Genomic DNA, 19057 nt, shown 5'->3' with positions numbered 1-19057 from the left:
TATCACCAAAGGGTCAAAAACTACTACCTAGTGGGGAAAGAAAGCACAAAAAGAATATTGGTATTTTGTAGCCCTCTGAAGAATCAGAGTACATAAACAGATACATAGTTATATTTTGGGTATGAAAATTTGGCAAGGTGATCATAATTGGGAGAAAAAGTCTAATAAGTCTTCTTGGATGGCAATAAGAAGAAGAAGAAAAAAAGATTGAGAAACTCTGCCCTAAAGCACACAATATTTTCTAGGCCCATCAGAAAAGAAGTGTAAATTCTAGAAAATGATAAAACTAAGTTTAAGATGATCGCCCAGAAACTCAATTGCCTCTAGACACACACATGCACACCACACACACATATACACACGCACACATGTGCACATGCACACACCAGCACATAAATTGTTTAAATACAGGTAACAGATTTCAAAGTATCTATAGTGAGAGTATCTATGATCACTAGTGTAAAATAAAAATTACTAGAGTTGCAAAGAAAGTAAACATATAATCCATAATTTTACAAAAAAGCAATCAATGGCAGGAGGGGAAGGGGAAAGGGAAGAAAGGAAAGGAAGATTTATGAGAAAAAAAATGGAATCAAAGTCTGTGTAAATAGGGAAGGGTGGAGCGGGCGAAGGGTGCATAGGTAATGGGAGAAAAAAAAGAACTAAGATACATCATGTTCAGGTATAAACACCCAATGATAAATGTAAATGTATTGTATACCTGAAATGTACCAATAAATATATAAATTTTAAAAAAGCAATCAATAGAAATGGCTATCAAAATGATCTATGAGTTAGATTTATCAAATATTTTAAAATATCTATTATAAATAGGTAATTAATATTAAGCAATACAAATAGGTAATTAATACAAATATATATAAATATATATATTATATAAATAGGTAATTAATATTAAGCAATTAGTAAAAAATATATTCAAAGAATTAAAGGAAACTATGATCTTATTTCATAAATAATGGAAATCTCAGCAGAGAAATGGAAATTATAAGAAGAACTAAATCTAAATTTAAGCATAAAAACTAAATTGATAAAAAAAAACAACTGGACAGAACTCAGAGATATTTTAGGAATTATACATAAAGGATATTCAAGAGTAGTGATTGGATCAGTGTCTTAGTTACTTTCTTTTTTTTCTGGTACTAGTGATCAAACTCAGGACCTTGCGCTTGCCAGGAAGGCACAGCACCACTGAGCTACATCCCCGGCCCTCTTAGTTATTTTTTTGTTGCTGGAACAAAGTGCCCAACAACCACAAGATAAAGGAGGAAAGGTTTATTTTAGCTCCTAGTTTGTGGAGATTTCACTTCATAGTTAGCTGGCTCCAAGGCAGGGCAGTAGGGCAGAGGAGTATGGCAGAGGAGAAACAGCTCATGGCATGGTAGGCAATAAGCAGAGACTTCTTTTCCTTTTTATTCCATTCAAACTACAAGTCTATTAGTTGATGCTGCTCACATCCAGGTGAGTCTTCTGTCTTCAGTAAATCCATTCAGCTACACCCAAAACTATGTTGATCCAATTTAGTTGGATATTTCTTACTCAAGTTGATACAACAGTTAACTCACAATCCACCCCTTGTCAAGTTGGCAACCAGACACATTTCCTTAAACCATATTTAGTTTCCAGATACAAAGATAAGTTCATAGTTGCACCTAATATGGTATAACTATTCTGCATACCAATGGAAATGCACTAATTCCCTTTCCAGAATAGACGGTAAGTTTTATTGGATGGTGCTTACTTCTAACATTTCATAACTTGAACATTATAACATAGCTTTAGCAATACTTAAGAACCAACATTAAGTTTATCAACATTATATTACACAGAAGCATATTAGTAGAGAACAATTACAATTACAGTCCTTACTTCTATAGTTGATCAAGCGGTCATAGCTGGTATTTACAACTACTTTTTTCTACCACCCATTCTGTATTCCCTTGGCCTTCAGCAAGGTAGTAAGGTCAGTAAGATCTTGGTCAGCAGGCACTTCAGCAGGTCATGGTTCTTCCCCTGGGAGGATGACCCATACCTTCATTCTTGAAGGTTCTGGGCCATTTGTCATCTTGCCTGGATTGGGTTGGTGTAGTTTACCACTGACCTTAATAACAGCGCGTGATAATGTTATTAAGTGCTCTCAGAGCTCTCCTGCACTCCAAGTATATTCTTCCTTTCCCCCTTTGTTCAATTTGCCCCTTGATAGCCTGGGTAAATCACCCTTGCCAACATCATAATTCCCTTTTTAGCTTGTGTACTCAGAGGTATGAGGAGACCAAAATGATCAAGGAAGTCTTCCAATGGAATAATTGTTGCACTTCCTGGTACAAGCCTTGCCTCCTCTGGAACTAAGCCTTCTAGGTTAGCACCAGATAAACTCATTGGAACAAGAAGCAAAAATTTTGCTAGTGGATCACTAGGGGTAATGGTGAGTGGTACCATTCCCACTTCCACCCTTTGATTGAATCTTGGCTATGGGAGACACAATACCACATAGTGGATGCTGATTCAAAGCATATACAGCATTTTGAAGAACCTTGTCGCAGGTCTGCAAGCTATTGCCACCTAGCTGATACTGTAACTGCAGCTTCAAAGACCATTCCACTTTTCTATCAATCCAGCTGCTTCTGGATGGTGAGGATATGATCCATAATTTTACAAAAAGTAATCAACAGAAACAGCTTTCAAGATGACCCATGTGTTTGATATATCAAAGATTTTAAGATAGCTACCATAAATATGTTCAAGCAACTAACAGAAAATACATTCAAAGACTTAAAGGAACAAAAGGAAATCTCAGCAAAGAAATGGAAATTATAAGAAAGAACTAAATCTAAATTCTGAGTATAAAAACTAAAATGGTTTTTAAAACAACTGGATAGATCTCCGAGATATTTTAGGAATTATATATAAAGATATCAACAGTAGTGAATCAACAGGGGATGAAATAAAGGGGACTCTTAAGAGTTTTGCTCAGGAAACTGTATGGGCAGTAATGTCATTTATTGAGACAAGTAATTGCAGGAAAAACAGGATGACATGGTTCCAAACCAATCAAAACCAGAGGGTCACTATGTGGAGATTTAAGAGTCAAATGATAGCATGATGTGGAACAAACAGAACTGCGTAAGAGTACTACTGATTTTGATGCTAAGTAAGAAATATCCTTTTTTGAAAACTAATGACAGAAACTAAATGAACTACAGATTCTGTGGAAGAGAATAATACTGTATAGGTAGATTGGACTAGGTATCATAAATCATCTCTTACAGTTAAGTTTCTATTGTTCTTGAATCATGAGACCTCCATAATGTGGAGAATACAGGACAGGTACAACACCTGTGTAGGTACAACAAATAATGTAAAAAAGATATAGAGACCCTTGTGCCCTTTCATTAAATGGGTCAGATTTAGAAGAGATAAGTCTTAATTCCAGGAACCTGTGAATGTGTTAGATTACATAACAAAAGGGAATTAAGGTCATTAGTCAGCTGACGTTAAGGTAGAGAGATATTCCTGTAGGTCCAGTATAATCGATCACAGCACCTTCAAAAGTGGAAAAGAGGCAAAAGAAAGAGAGAGGCAGAGAGAGAGAGAGAGAGAGAGAGAGAGAGAGAGTGTCAGAGAAGCTATAGAAGAAAGGGACAAAGAAATGCAATTCTGAAGGCTTTGAAGATAGTGGAAGGGGGCCATAACCTAAGGAATGCAGCCAGCTATTAAAAGCTAGAAGAGCAAAGAAATGGACTTTCCCCTCAAGCCTCCAATAAAGGAAGCAGCTTTGCTAGTACCTTGATTTTTTTGCGCCAGAATTCTACAGAACTTTTTGTGCCAGAATCTTCTACCAAAGGTAATAAAACTGTATTTCTTAAGCCACTAGGTTTGTGCTGATTTTTTTTAGTAACGGCAATAGAAAGCTAATACAATGATCTAGAACTGTGCTCTTCAGTATAGCAGCCACTATCCACAGGTGACTGTTAAATAAATTGAAAATAAAATTCAGTTTCTTCATTCAATAGCTGTATTTTGAGGGCTCACTAGCTACCTGTGGTTAGTGGTTGCTACACTGGACAATGCAGACAAACACTTCCATCATCACAGAAATTTCTACTGAATAGTAGTTACCTTTTCAGGGCCTCTCCTCACTATGCATTAGGGCCTATTAATTTGTGCAGAGCTATTTCCACAACTGTAAGTCTGCCTCCTTCTCAGAGAAAGAGTAAAAACCATATGTTGTCAGGAGAAAATAAATGAAATGCCATGGATATAATGAAACTGAATAAGTTTAGGGATATAATTATATTGAATAAGTTTCCCCATAGAAAAGGAGATATCATTCTGAGTTTACCATCAAGCTTTGAGGAAGGCATTTATACTTAACTCAAAGGATTTTTACTTCAGCTAACTCTCATTTTTGTGGCTATTCCACAAGGTTATGGTTATAAGAAACAGAAAAACTGAATGGCAAGATCATTACTGCAATTTAAAATCTGCAAAAATGTGAAAAGGTGTAAATAATGACTACTGAATGAAAAATTCAAAATAATTTCCTCTGCTACAACTTTTCTGGGTTTTATTCATAAAACTAATACAATGAAACCTAAAGATTTAAGGCAGTTATGTCAATGAGTAAGGTCATGTTATTCAAATTTATACCACTGCTCATGAATCATAACTTCCCATTTTAACATTAAGCTGTCATTTTTAAATGTATGCCTTCAAGTGTTTCAAAAATCAGTCTTCACTTATGTATACAGAACTTCAAATTCAACTCTATTCGAAATCAGTGGAATTCTTTTGTTCAAAGTTTCCCTACCACTTCACCCTATCTCTCCTAAACTCTCCACTGATAACCTCTATGCACTCATGCCCAACCCTCAAGAGCTAAGGCCACTTCTCTAACCACAGGTGGGTCATGTTGATACTGTTCCTCCCGCAAAGCCAACAAAATGCCCAGTCATCCAAGTCACTTGGAGCTGAGAAATGTAACATGCAGCACAAAAGACAACAGACACAGGCTAAAAAACCAATACCTTCCTTCAAATAACGGAACCATTGGTTTAAAACCAGAGACTTAAGAAAAATTCCACAGTTCAAGTAAGCGTAAAATTCCACAGATCAAGAGCAAACAGTAAGTCTAGAAAAAATAAAATTCAGGGAACAAAGATCATGAATTAAAGCAGAGTCCACTCAACAAGGACTGGATCACTGGATATCAAAAAGCTTTAATAATAACAACTGTGGCCCTCAGTTCAGAAAATGAGCTGATCCCCAAATACGTGGATGGCAAGGCTAAGCTAGCAGAGGCATCCAGCCAGCATGGGAGAGGACAGAGATGAGGAAAAGATCCACTGAGCTTCACACACTGGTCACATTGTTGTTAAATCCTTTATCAAAGAAAATACAGAAACCCTATCACCAAAGGGGGAAAATTATATGAATGGGAAAAATGTATTTCAGAGTAGAAAGGGAAAAGAAAGGTGTTAACTACACAAAAATATTATTATACCTTGTGTAAAATAGTGGCTATAATTATGAAATATGCCCCTGGTATTCCCTGGGCAAATAAAAAGAAGAACAGGGATAAAGTTAGGAGAAGTGGGTCCCAGACAGTGCAAAGGGAGGGGGAGCAGAGGTAAAAAGGTAAAAGGAACAGAGATAAAAAGGTAAAAGGCCTACTGGAAGATCTGGGCAGGCCAAGCTCTCAGCTAAGAAGAAGGACACCAAGTCCTCAGCTGTAACAGCTCCTAGAAATAATGTCTAGCAGCCACAAGTCTAGGGTTAAGAGCAAATCTATGCAAAGAAACCACAGCCAGAATTTACTCTTCTGCCCTTCACAAAGTTTCCCATCTACTTGCTGATACCTGAAATTCAACATTTCACAGTTATAGACAAAAGGCTTAAAACAAAATGCCGATGGTCTCCCACAGGGAAGAAGCTGGGTGAGGAAGCATTGGCTTTCTACTCTTGTTCATCTTCCCTCTAGGGTCTTTATTCCCACTCAATCATAGACATGTTCTGTGCCTACCAAGCAGGCAGCATGCTAGGTATTAGGGTTTCAAACATAATTTTATAAAACAAAGCCCCTGATCTCAAGGACAGTAGAAGCAACAAGACAAGAAAATTAATTATTACTCTCTGGTAAATTAGAGTCCATTTATGGATATGCTTGGGGGTAACTGACAACAAAATCATTTAGAGAGGCTGTAGAAATAAGCATAACTGGTTCAGCCTCTTTTGCTTTCAAGATTATTCTCTGTTCATTTTTCTTTGTCAAGTCTTTAAAAGGTAAAGTTCCTCAAGGCTCAGTTTGAAAGAAGGCCTGTGTTTCTCCTACTCCAGTTCTCTCCATAGACGTTGTTGTCAGTGTCCTTGACTTCAAACACAATCCAAAATGCTGCTACTCAAATGAGTTTATTCATTTCAGACCTCTTCTTTGACTGCTCCAATTGTCTACTTCTTGCTTCTAACTGGATGTTTTCACAGGTTCTTTGACTTCAAGATTTCCAGAACAGAAAGTCTAACCTTCAAGACTATGAATGATAACACACTCATTCAGTTGTCCCTGCCAAGTGACAGACTGATTTCCTGCTTATACTCCTTCAAAAGCTTGCCAGTACTCTTAGTTCAGAGTTCCAAAACCTACAAGCCTCCTGTTCCCTGAATGTCCTGCCCTCTCCCACACCTCTAGACTCATCACATATGCTTTTCTACTCTTAAACTCCAATGTACTAAATCTATCTCACACCTGTCACTGTGCCATGTTTTGTCCTAATCCTGCTGCTTGGAATATATCCTCTTTGCCCCTTTCAATAATTCTCACTTTTTCTTCAGAGTTTAATCAATCAGTATTTCTTTAGCAAAGTATTCCTGATTCCCCATGCTAAGTCAATGTTTTCAGGAATATATTTCATAGAACTACCATAATGATAATTAAATGAGAAGAAACACTTATTAAGCACCTCCAATTGGACCCAACATCATTCTAGGTGATGGAGATTAAGCAACAGGAAGACAAACTGGGTTTCTGCTCTTTTGGAGCTACACACTTGTCATAAGGGGAGAATAAGTAAATAAATACAAAGAAGATAATTTCAGATAATAATAGTGATATGACTTATATCTAGATATCCCTCCAAAGTCTTATGCTCTCATAGGTGTAGCTTTTGGAGGTGGCTGGATCATGGATATACAATACTGGATTAAGGGTGTGATAACTGGATTAATCCACTGACTAGTTTAGCATGGTTTTGGGTGTGGCTGAATGGATTTAATGAAGACAGAAGCCCCACCTGGGTGTGGGTGGCACCAACCAATAGGCTCACTCCCTGGATAGAATATGAAGGGAAAGAGGGAAAGGAAGGTTGCTGTTTTCTCTGCCTGCCCTGCCATCGAGTATTTATCTTCTGTCATGCCCCTCCGTCAAATGTCTTGCCTTGGAGCCAGTCAACTATGGACTGAAACCTCTTCAAACTGTGAGCCAAAATAAAGCTTTCCTCTTTTAACTTGTGGGTGTTGGTTATTTTGTCCCAGCAACAAGAAATTAACCAGATGATATGATAGAAAGTGGCTGAGATGGATAAAGAAGATGTGGTTTTTTTATAAAATGGAGTACTACTCAGCCATAAAGAATGAGAAACTAGAGACATTTATAGCTAAATGGATGCATATTGAGGCCATACTCTTAAGTGAAATAAATAGGACACACATATGTAAATACTGAATAGTTTCTCTAGTGTGAGAAACTGAAAGTGTAAATAAGGATTAAAATGATTAAAATGAATAATTGATAATTTGAAATAGGAAAAGGTCCAAAGGTGTAGTGGTAGTGGGAGGGGAAGGGGAAAGGGAAGAAGGGAAAGGACAAATTATGAGAAAAGAAAAAAAAATGGCAACAAAAGCTATGTAAATAGGGAAGGGTGGAGGGGGTGAAGGGCGCACAGGAAATGGGGAAAAAATAAGAACTAAGATACATGATGTTCAGGTACAAGCACCCAAATGATAAATGTAAACATATTATATACCTAAAATGTACCAATAAAAGAGTTAAAAAAAAAAGAAAGAAAGTGGCTGAGACAGTAAGAGGAACAAGACAGAGAGCAAACTTTGGATGAGTTGTTTGGTATCTGCTTTTCCTGAAAGAATGTAAGCTTCAAATGACAGGAGTTTTGTTTTACTGCTGTATTACAAGTACATGGGGTCATAAGTGCTAAGTGATTTTTTTTTTTTTTTTATACAGAGGATTGAACTCAAGTCCTTGTGCTTGCGCAGCAGGTGGTTAACCCACTGAGCTAAATCCCTGGCCACTAAATGAATATTTAAGGAAGAAAGATTTGAAAGATTTTGCTTTCTAAATAGGGCTATATTTCAATGTGTCAAAGAACAATTTCAAAAAAGACGTATTTTAATATTTCAAATTATATCACCATTATGTCTTCAAAATATTTGTGGAATAGATGAATAAATGAAACAAAATCCACGTCCATAGGTCCCCATGTATATAAAAGATTCTATTCCCTTATACAAGCTACCCCTCGATGTTCTTCAGTCATGACCTTTTAATGCTACTTTCACTATATGGTACCCATGCAAGTATCTGATAACCACTTTGTTTATCAACATGCTGCTGGTAAGCAAACAGGGGTCTCTTATAGGACAAATGGGCCTTAATGTTATTAAGAGTTAAAAGAGTTAAAGAACTTAGAGCAAACAATGTAAAATTCTATTTCAAAAGTCCTGATAGCTAATGCTCAATAAATAGTATATAATCAACTAGAAGACAACTTGGAACAATTTGCTTGCCTCAATAGTTTTATGGCTTATTTTAAAAGAAAGAAAACATTGGCACCCAGGTCTATTCATACAATTTTTTAAAATAGAAATATTTATACAGAATGAGGAAAAACTGAAATGTCCTCTAAAATCAGGAACCAAACAAGTATATCCATCCTCACTACTCTTATTCAATAAAATAGTTGAAATTTTAGCCAGAGCAATTAGACAAGAGAAAGAAATAAAAGGGACACAATTAGGAAAAGAAGTCAAATTATTCTTTTTTTGCCAAGGATATGACCCCATACTTAGAAGACCTTAAAAATACCACCAAAACACTATTAGAGCTGATAAACAAATCCAGCAGAGTAGAAAGATAAAAAATAATTGTTGAAAAATCAATAGCTTTTCTATACACCAATAATGATCCAGCTAAGAAAGAAACCAGGAAAACAGTTCTGTTCACAATATGTCAAAAAAAATACTTAGGAATCAACCTAACCAAAGATATGAAAGATCTTTACAATGAAAGCACAGAATAATGAAGAAAGGAATTGAAGAAGACACTAAAAAGAGAAAGACTTCCCATGTTCATGGGTTTAGATGGCAAGATTAATGTTGTTAAACAGCCATACTGCCAAAAAAACTATAGAGTCAATGCAGTTCTTATCAAAATTCTAATGGCATTCCTCATAGATCTAGAAGGCAATCCTGAAATTCATATAGAAACACAAAAAACTCAGAATAGATAAAGCAATCTTAGGCAAAAGGAGCAAAGCAGGAGGCATCACAATACCTGATTTCAAAATATACTGCAAAGGCATAATGATAAAAACAGCAAGGTATTAGGTCAAAATAGACACAAAGACACAAATACAAACCCACAAAGTACAACCATCTAATTCTTAACAAAGAGGCCAAAAGTATTTTTTGGACAAAACACAGCCTCATTTACAAATGATTCTTGGTAAACTGGATATCCTTATGTAGAAAATTAAAACTAGATCCCTATCTTTCATCCGGTACAAATATCAATTTTAAATGGATCAAAGACTCAAGCATAAGACTTGAAATTTTGAAACTGCTGGAGAAAAACATAGAGGAAACACTTGAAGTCAAAAGCACAGGAAAAGACTTTCTGAGTGGGATTCCAACAGCATAGGAAATAATAGCAAAATTAGACAAATTTATATCAAAATTTAAAACTTTTCCACAGCAAAGAAAACAACAAAGGGATTGAAGGTAGCCTGCAGATTGGAACAAAATCTTTGCCAGCTATTCTTCAAACAGAGGATTAATACCTAAAATATATATAAAGAACTAAAAAAAGAAAACCCTTAACACCAAAAGAATAGCCAAATGAACAGACACTTCTCAAAAGAACAAATGCCCAATAAATATATGAAAAAAATGTTCAACATCTTTAGCCACTAGGGAAATGCAAATCAAAACTACACTGAGATTCCATCTCACCCCAGTCAGAATGGCTATCAGCAAGAACACAAAAGTGAATCCTGGAAATCAGCGTGGAAGTTCCTTAAAGAACTAGTACATTTAAAAATGTATGTGACCCATCTATACTACTATTTGGTACAGACTCAAAAAAATTAAAGTCAGCATACTATAAGGATACCTGCATTTCCATGTTTATTGTGGCAATAAATAGCTAAGATACAGAACCAGCCTAGATGTCCATTAACAGAAGAATGGCTAAAGAAAGTGTGATTTTTATCACATATAATTATATATATGCTAAATTCAGCCATAATGAAGAATGAGACTATGTCATTTTTAAGAAATGGATGAAACAAAGATCGTTATGTTAAGTGAAATAAACCAGATTCAGAAAGACAAGCACCACATGTTTTTCCCAATATATGGAATCTTAAACAAAAAAGAAGGAAGACCACTATTACAAATGGGGGTCGCGGCAAGAGAGGGCAATGGAGCATGGATAGGATCAAAATATGTTATATGCATTATCAAAATGCCTCACAAAAATGAAGCCTATTAATAATAAAAAAAGGTGAAAGCATTGAGCACATATTGCCCTTGCAACTAGGTAAAGATACAGTAAATGTTCACTTTCATGAAGAAAAATGAGACTACTACACTATGTTATCTTGTAGGCTTTGAGTATTCATTTTCTCATTCATTTATTCACTCATTCACCCAATATGCATTTACTGAGTACCAACTATTTCCAGGCACCATGAAAGATATTCGGTATAGGATTTTATGAACCGAAGAAACAAAACTTATGTAGTGGCAGAGCTTGGCAAATGGCCACCACATATCTTGCCAAACTTAGATAGCAGAGACATTTATTATCATCTTTGCCAGAAAAAGACATATGATCAAGTCCCTTTATTCATGGTAGTTATGTCTTATAAAGTTGCCACAAAGACTGAATTGAGAATATTGAATCATGGCTCTTAGAAAAATACAGGATTAGGTTCATGTGAACAGTGGTCACAATATTTTCATTAACTTATCAGGATACAACCTTTCTTTATGTGTGCTTCTTTTAAAGAATTATTTATATTTATCTATTATATTTAATATTAATCTATCATATTTAATATTTATCTATTGATTCATTAACATTGTATTCATACCCAATAGCACCATAACTCAAGGCTGAAGGAAGCTTCTCTAACACACATAGTTTCTATGTAAGGTACATCATAACCTTTCTTCACTTAGAAACACTAGACATCACTTCAGTACCACACTTGAAGGCCATTTTCAACAGTGAAATCATCCAAAATGAGCCCCAAAATGCAAAATATACAATGCTAAATATACCACAAAAGGACATTTGTTTACAGCTTCAAAGAGAGAGGGAAGTGATGCAAAAGAACAGGGAAAGTAGAAGAAAATATAATTCCTGGATTTGAGACCTCCTTCTCCCATTTTTTCATTGTGTAGGCTTAGGAAAGTTACTTAGTGACTCCATGCCTCAATTTACCTGTCTCTGAAATGAAGATAATACTGTCACCTACACAGTCTGCCAAAAAATTGTATACAAGTTTCAGAAAAAGAAAAACTTGTATAAATACTAAATGTAGAGACATCATAAGATTAAAACAGTTACACCTTTGGCCTCTACAATTACAAGAGATCCTCAAAGTGGTGGCCATTTTTCAGACATTTATTAGTATGTCAAACTGCTGCTTGGGTAACCTTGGTCACTCAGATTGCTGCATATGCATTTTCAATTTCTTCTCTAAAGGCCGGCAGAATAGCGGGTTTTCTGCAATACACAACATCCTCTAGGGTCCCCATGCAAGGTTAACATCATCTATTGAAAAAAATCATACTCTTTTTCTTTTCCTTAAGTGTTTATACACTTTTTGGTGGACTCCGAACTTGATGTGTTTGTAGTAAATATTAAAAGGCAATACAGGGACCAGGGATTTAGCTCAGTGGTTCCGCCTCCTGCCTCGAAAGTGGAAGGACTCGAGTTTGATCCCGGGTTCTCAAAAAAAAAAAAGAAAAGAAAAAAAAGGTAATACATAAAAAGTGTTTGGTACAGTGCCTGGTACATAATAAACACAATTATTTAAGTGTCAGCTTTAAAAATAATGTTATGACTCATTATCTTAAACCTTCAGTAAAAATATATGACAGCCAAAGTATGGGTATTCAATGACTGTAGATTTCATTCACCTTTCTCATTCTCACTCTTCTCTCTTTCCCTCCCCGACTCTTTTCTTCATCATCTTCATTGCTTCCTTCTTTCCTATGCCTCAGATGTCCCAGGGGCCTACCCAGAATTTTGGAAGGTCCTTTCCTTTGAAGAGTTTGCTGAACTGAAGGTACAGTTTGTTCTAGAGGCAATCTGCTCTTTGACGGCACTTTCAAGATGTGCTTTAAGAAAAGACCGGTCAACTTCTGGAACTGTCCCTCTCCCCCGTCACACTCCCACTGGCTGCCTCCACCAACCACCTAAGGGCAGAGAAACCCTTCTTAATAACCACACAGCTCTGCTCAACTGATTCCTTCTAGGCCAGCAAGGAAATATGCAGACTTTGTCTTGCTACACAACTTCAGTTTTTAGTGGGTCACTAAAGAAGGGAGGCTTAGGACAAATGAAGAGATTGGAAGGCAGATGAGCAACAGGGAATGTCATAGCTGGAACCTTCTCTAAACAAGGCTCCCAAGTACACATACAAGCTGGAGAATACAGAGAGGACGTTAGGGTCAGAACTATGGAGTAGAAGGAATGAGACACCACTGCCACTGACAAACTAAAATTCTTTCCACTGGGAATGGGGAAGGGGTTGGTAACAGAGACATCAAGCCAGCTCAGAGTGGCAGGGATTTCGCTGGCAAGATGAGAATTCCTTCCTGCCAAACTCCACAGGGCCAGGGTTGCCAGGGAACACACTCACATGGTGCAGGATATGTTTTGTTTTGTTTTTTGATACTGGGGCTCGAACTCGGGTCCTTGCGCTTGCGCAGCAGGCGGCGAAACCACGGAGCTAAATCCCCAGCCCAGGGCATGTTTTTCGACCCATCTTCCCAGGGAAATGTGGGTGGCACATTTGGGGGCTGGCAGAAGCCCTGCCTCTGATCTCTTTGGAGCTTCCTCATCTTTCTGATCAAGACAAGAAGCCCTTTTTCATGGTTTTTATAGTACTTGTTTCCAGTTACTTCCAATTAAGTAGAAAGTGCTTTAACAATGTACTGACGTCATTGAAAAAGATAGTTTAGGGCAGAGAAAACATCAAATACTTCCGAGATCTGACACATTTAACCATTGCAAACTATATTTGATAGCTACATCGACCATTAGTCCTTGATACACTACATCTGTCTCCAGCTGTAATAATAATCACTGCCCCTTTCAAGGATCTGTGCTGCAAGCGTCACATTAGACACTTCCTAGAGTCTATTTCACTTAATCTTCCCCCAAATCCTGGGAGGTTGATGGTACCACCCATTCCCATCCTACAGTTAAGAAAATTATGGAAATAACTTGCCAAAAATCATGTGGAAAGTAAGGGGCTGAGCAAGAAGTCAAACCAAGTCAGTCTGGCTTTAATATCTGCATCCTTTCCACTCTATTGGATGTAACCAGATTATTATACAGCTTGCACTCAAGGGAATACAAACCCAAAATGGCTTGATTTCTCCCAATCCCAGCTGCCAACTGTGCTACACTGAATCATATTTTACTCTTCCATAAAAGTATCTGGGCAGATTCTACAACTATTCAATTACTTTCAGTTGTTAGGACTCTCATTCCAGTATCTGAGTTAAAGCTATTCTAAATTCCAGTCTCATATCTGTTTAAGGCTCTTCTCCCTCCCTCTCCCAGGACAGGCCAGGCTGCTGGTCATGGCCTGGCGAGAGCAGGGGACGAGTTCGGCTTCCCTCTCCCCATGCACTCTGTGCCCAGGGCATCTCCACCCTCCTCCATCATCCCAGCCTTCAGTGCACCTGCGCGTGACCACAGGGAAGGGGGTGGTCTGAGGAGAGGCGGCAGGGGCTAATGTGTGTGAGCAGCTGCCTGGAGAGGTGGACAGCTTTCAGGGATTCCCAATCCAGCTGGTTCACTCTAATACTGCTGGCCTCACTAATCTGATGGATCCTACTCGAAAGGCATGTGTGGTTGACTTGGAGAGATGTTCTGCTTTCCTCTAGCTTCATTCTAGATCCATCCATGACAGAGGATGCCCAGTCTTCTGTTGATTTTATCACAGATCTGGAGCCAAAATGTTCTCTTCTGACATCTTATAACCCTGTCTGAGCTATGGCAAGGTTTAAATATCCCAAGCAGGGAGAATGATATGTACCTGGATCTTCTAATGCTGTAGTTGTTTACTTGTCTAGATTCTCATAGGCACTCCTGAACTGCAGAAATTAGGAAAGGTGAGCTAACATTTGTTTAAGCTGCAAGAACTCAAAGTATTTTGTTCTCTCTTCCCTTTTGCCATCACTGGAAGAAACTCCAACATTAACTTCACCCAACAGAGGATTAAGAGATGGAGGAAAGAGGAGGAAGGAGAGGGGAGGGGGATGTAAAAAGAAGTAAGATGTGTTATGGTGTACCAGTACCCCGTGATAAATGTAATCATTATGTAGTGCAAACATGTACTAATAAAAATAATTTTTAAATAAGTGCAATAAAAAATTTTTAAAGTAGTACGTGAAAAAATTATCTGGCAAAATGACAATTCAGTCATGTATCCCTTAAACAACAGGGATATGTCCTGAGAAATGCATTGTAGGTTGATTTCATCACGGTGTGACCATCAAAGAGTATAGTTACATGAACCTAGATGGTATGGCCTACTACACATGTAGGCCATATGACACATACATAGTGTAGCCTATTGCTCCTCAGACCATGACAAATAAGACAATGCAAGATTTAATCAAACACAAGAGAAAATGATGCAGTCAGATGCAATAAACATGAAATACAGAGAGCTGCTGCCAGCATAATATACCGATTTACAGGAAGCTTTTTATAAGTAGGAATGTGCTTTGAAAGAATGATGAAGAGTATAGAATAGTAAATACATATACCAGTAACATAGTTGCTTATTATTGTCAAGTATTATGTACTTCCATAATTGTACATGCTATATTTTTACATGACTGGCAGCACAGTAGGTCTATTTACACCAGCATCACCACAAACATGTGAGTAATGCACTGTGCTATGACACATGATGGCTACGACATCAGTAGGTAATAGAAATTTTTAAGCTCCATTATAATCATATAGGACTACTTTCATATCTGCAGTTCATCATTGACCTTAATTGTACCACATTCACTATAACTAAGACCAGACAAATACAGTGTTTATGTTATAGAACAGAATGAAATGTGTTAGAAGCCCTCATATGCACTAATTACAATTAACAACAGTGAGATGGGGGGCGGGGGGAGAAAGTGCTGATTTCCTCACATTATAGAGGCAGAAGTAGCAGGCTCCACTGGGAAGCTACACAATTCCGTCCTTCCTGCTTCTTAACTGGCAGAACTAGGGGCAGATTCTCCCCAGCTCCAGGGAATGGTCTATGATAGTTTCAGTATGTCTTCCTAAATCTATGTCCCTCAGTATTAACCAGTTTTAGCATAAACATATGATTCAGTTCTGGCCATCTGGCCAGTGAGATATGAGGAGTCGCATTTCTCTACTCTTAAGAAGAAATGTGAGAAGAGAAACCACACTTTCCTCTGTCTCTTGCCACAGCTATATAGCTAAGTTCATGCCTGTAAATAAGTGCCACCAAGAAGAGACAACCCTGAGAATGGCAAAGTGGAAAAATTGAACTTTGTTGTTGCTGCTGTTTTGTTTTGTTTTTAAAAACAAGGTCTCTCTTTGTTGTACAGGCTAGCCTCAAACTTGTGATCCTCCTGCCTCAGCCTCCTGAGTAGTTGGGATTATAGATGTCCACCATCATACCCAGAAAAAAATAGAAGTTTTTAAAACCTTTTTATATACTTTCTTTTACCTGACTCATATGGGGGTCTCAATTTCTCAACAAATATGCACTTAATGTCTATTCTTCCACAGAGAATGTCCCACTTGTGGATATTCTTGTTTTGTTCCAGAGACAGGAAGGTTAAGTTTATCCCTTAAGGGTATCAATGTTTCAATTTTCAGTGTGATTCTGATCTGTAGAAAAAAAAAATAGACAACACTTACTTCTTTTAGAAACTCTCTAAATCATTTTTGTTCTTAAGCAAATCTGTTGCCAAACATCAAAAGTGCTTGGTTTTCTTCATTTGCATGCAAAGATAAACTATTTTTCAAAGGGACTTCTTCTTTTACCAAAAACAAACAAAAATAAGATTCCTAAAGTTTTGTAGGATGTAGCTATATGTCTCCTTCAAACAAAAAAAAGATTTTGCTCGAGTTTAATTTGACTCTCTTTTCTCTTTTGAACCACTATGACAAGTTGCAACCCACAAATATACTCCTGGAGCGAAGGTGCTGACAGACTTTTATTTACAGGACCAGGAACGTCATGCAATCGGTCTTAGCCAGGTGTGCTAGATAGTTCTGAATTATTTTAAAGTCTCCATAAGGGTTTCATAGTAACACTAATTAAGGGTAATACGGGAGTCTACTTAGGCCATACAGTCTTATGCGTTGGAAACTACCAAACTGTACTGTGCCATCATGTGAACCTGACACTAATAAGATATAAATAAATGTATTTATTAATCTCTATAAACCCACAAAAGTTTTTAAACACAACAATGTTAAGGAAATGCAAAAAAAAGTTCAGGAAATGCATACATTTCAGCCTTTTCTAGCTCTGACTCCTTTCTTTGTCAGATCCTTTCAGTTTTCAACTGGTTTTTCCAGTAAGAGGAATACCAGCTTTAGGTGTTGTACCAATGTTGAAAAGTTCAACATACCACGACAATGATTGATTGATATATTGCATTATCTACTAACATGAGCTCTCTATAATCGGTTTCATTGTTTCAGGTAGAATAATTAATTTTCAGAGATAAGACTAAGTTTTAATTATAAGGTAAAATCCCCCACTCTTCCGCCTCCACTATCTCAAAAGCAATCAAAAAATATTTTCAGTGGTTTTTGTTTGTTTTCATTATTTCTTCCTAATCAGCTTCTTCCCCAGTTGCAGCCCTAACTCCAGCATTTTATTGGGATTGCCCCACCCCTGTGGACACCCCTCACCTAGCCCTGCCTCCTTCTCCCCCAGGCTCTCTGGCCTCCTTGCTGAGGTGTGATATTCCCACATTAGTCCCTCTGCTCAGAACACTCTCACTCAGAGAGAACAGTACGTCCTGCCTTTGTTCAAAATTCACTTCCTATTGAATTCTTCCTCTAACAGCTCATTTACAATTGCAATGACTCCTCACTCTTGAAATCTATCTCTTTATTTTGATGCCAAAATTAAAAGTGCTCCAAAATCAAAAACAGTTTGGGCCAGGGATTTAGCCCAGTGGCACCAGGCCTGCCTCGCAAGTGCAAGGTCATGAGTTTGATCCCTGGTACCAAAAAAACCAAAAACAAAATCAAAGACATTTCAAACACTAACATGACCCCATAAGTAGAAAATTCCACACATGACACCTGTTTCACATACAAAATTATATGAAATATTACATAAAATTACTTTCAGGGTATGTGCATAACATATGTATGAAACACAAAAGAATTCTGTGTTTAGACTTAGGTCCTATTCCCAAGATACCTCAGTGTGTGTGTGTGTGTGTGTGTGTTACAAATATTCCAAAATCGAAAAACCAATGTGAAACAGGCAACATTTCTGGTCCCAAGCATTCCACATAAGGGATACTCAACATGTGTAAAATTAACTTATTCACTTAGCTCATTGTCCCCATCTCCAATACAGAATGGAATCTCCATGAAGGCAGTGATTTTTAATATGTTTTTCTCATTGTTTATTCAACAGCTAGTGCCAGGTCAGACACCTGCTAAGTGCAAAGGCAACTGCACAGAGATGGGCAGACTGCATCACACAACCCCAGAGGACACCATTCACCAGGCTTCAGTGGCACAATGGTGCAGCCCTGTCAAGGCACACAGTATCTACCAACTACCTCCTTTAGCTTTTGTAATACAAGAGCATTTAAAAATGATCCAAGTCCATGAAGATTTGTTTTTGTCTCCCTTTTTTTTGCTTTTATGGTTTCATTTTTATGACACAGTAAGCTGGTATTGGACTTTCCACAGAAAGACAATTATCTGATTCCATAAAAACAGAAATCCTAATCTATTTCATGTAAGTCTGTAAGAATCTTCTAAACCATGAGATTTAATAGAATCTATTTTTTCTGCCAGCCCCCTAAAACCGTATTAGTGAACTATCATTCAATGTACATACTTTCCATAGTTCTCCCAAGTTTTCCATATTTTTCTCAAATTAAAATAAATGTGAAAATAGTTCTGCAAAGAATAACTAAGAATCTGAAATTCTAAACCTTTCTGTATTCCATAAGTACAAACCAAGGGAAAGTTGACAAAAATTTTTCTTTTCTTTTCTTCCCTTAATCTTTTGGAAATGAGCTACAGATTCTTCATATGATTCTTCATTCATTCCAATCACTAGAATTACTTGGAAGATTATTCTTTTAAATGTAACACATTACAGCAAACCTCAAATTGATAGATTCTTTGTGGCAGCTGCCAAATCTTAGCTAGGCCATTTGTTTTTCTTTTGTTTTGCATAATTCACATGGATTTGACAATACAATGGTTGGTACTGTACTGAAGCTACATATCCTGAGAGAGGATATTCTGCTT

General features: G+C 37.2%; 1 protein-coding gene across 7 annotated transcripts in view; it reads right to left on the bottom strand.

The window, feature by feature from the left end:
• The window catches only part of Cpq (carboxypeptidase Q), a 502796-nt gene that overhangs the window by 460506 nt on the left and 23233 nt on the right, over positions 1 to 19057 (bottom strand). For 4 of the 7 annotated variants that reach the window (XM_087190642.1, XM_021262674.2, XM_087190643.1 and 1 more), the window contains exon 2: positions 16266 to 16429. The exons of the other annotated variants lie outside the window; for them this stretch is intronic. In XM_087190642.1, the coding sequence (XP_087046768.1) occupies positions 16266 to 16274 (9 nt within the window). In that variant the 5' untranslated portion in view covers positions 16275 to 16429. The remainder of the gene's footprint in view (positions 1 to 16265; positions 16430 to 19057) is intronic. 7 annotated transcript variants of the gene reach the window in all.

The sequence above is a fragment of the Heterocephalus glaber genome, unplaced genomic scaffold, assembly GCF_053883595.1.
Source record: "Heterocephalus glaber isolate CG9 unplaced genomic scaffold, H.glaber_assembly_v1.0 deba00001555, whole genome shotgun sequence".
NCBI lineage: Eukaryota > Metazoa > Chordata > Mammalia > Rodentia > Bathyergidae > Heterocephalus > Heterocephalus glaber.
Note: the sequence above shows the minus strand (reverse complement) of the source record. Positions and strands in the feature narration are given on the sequence as shown.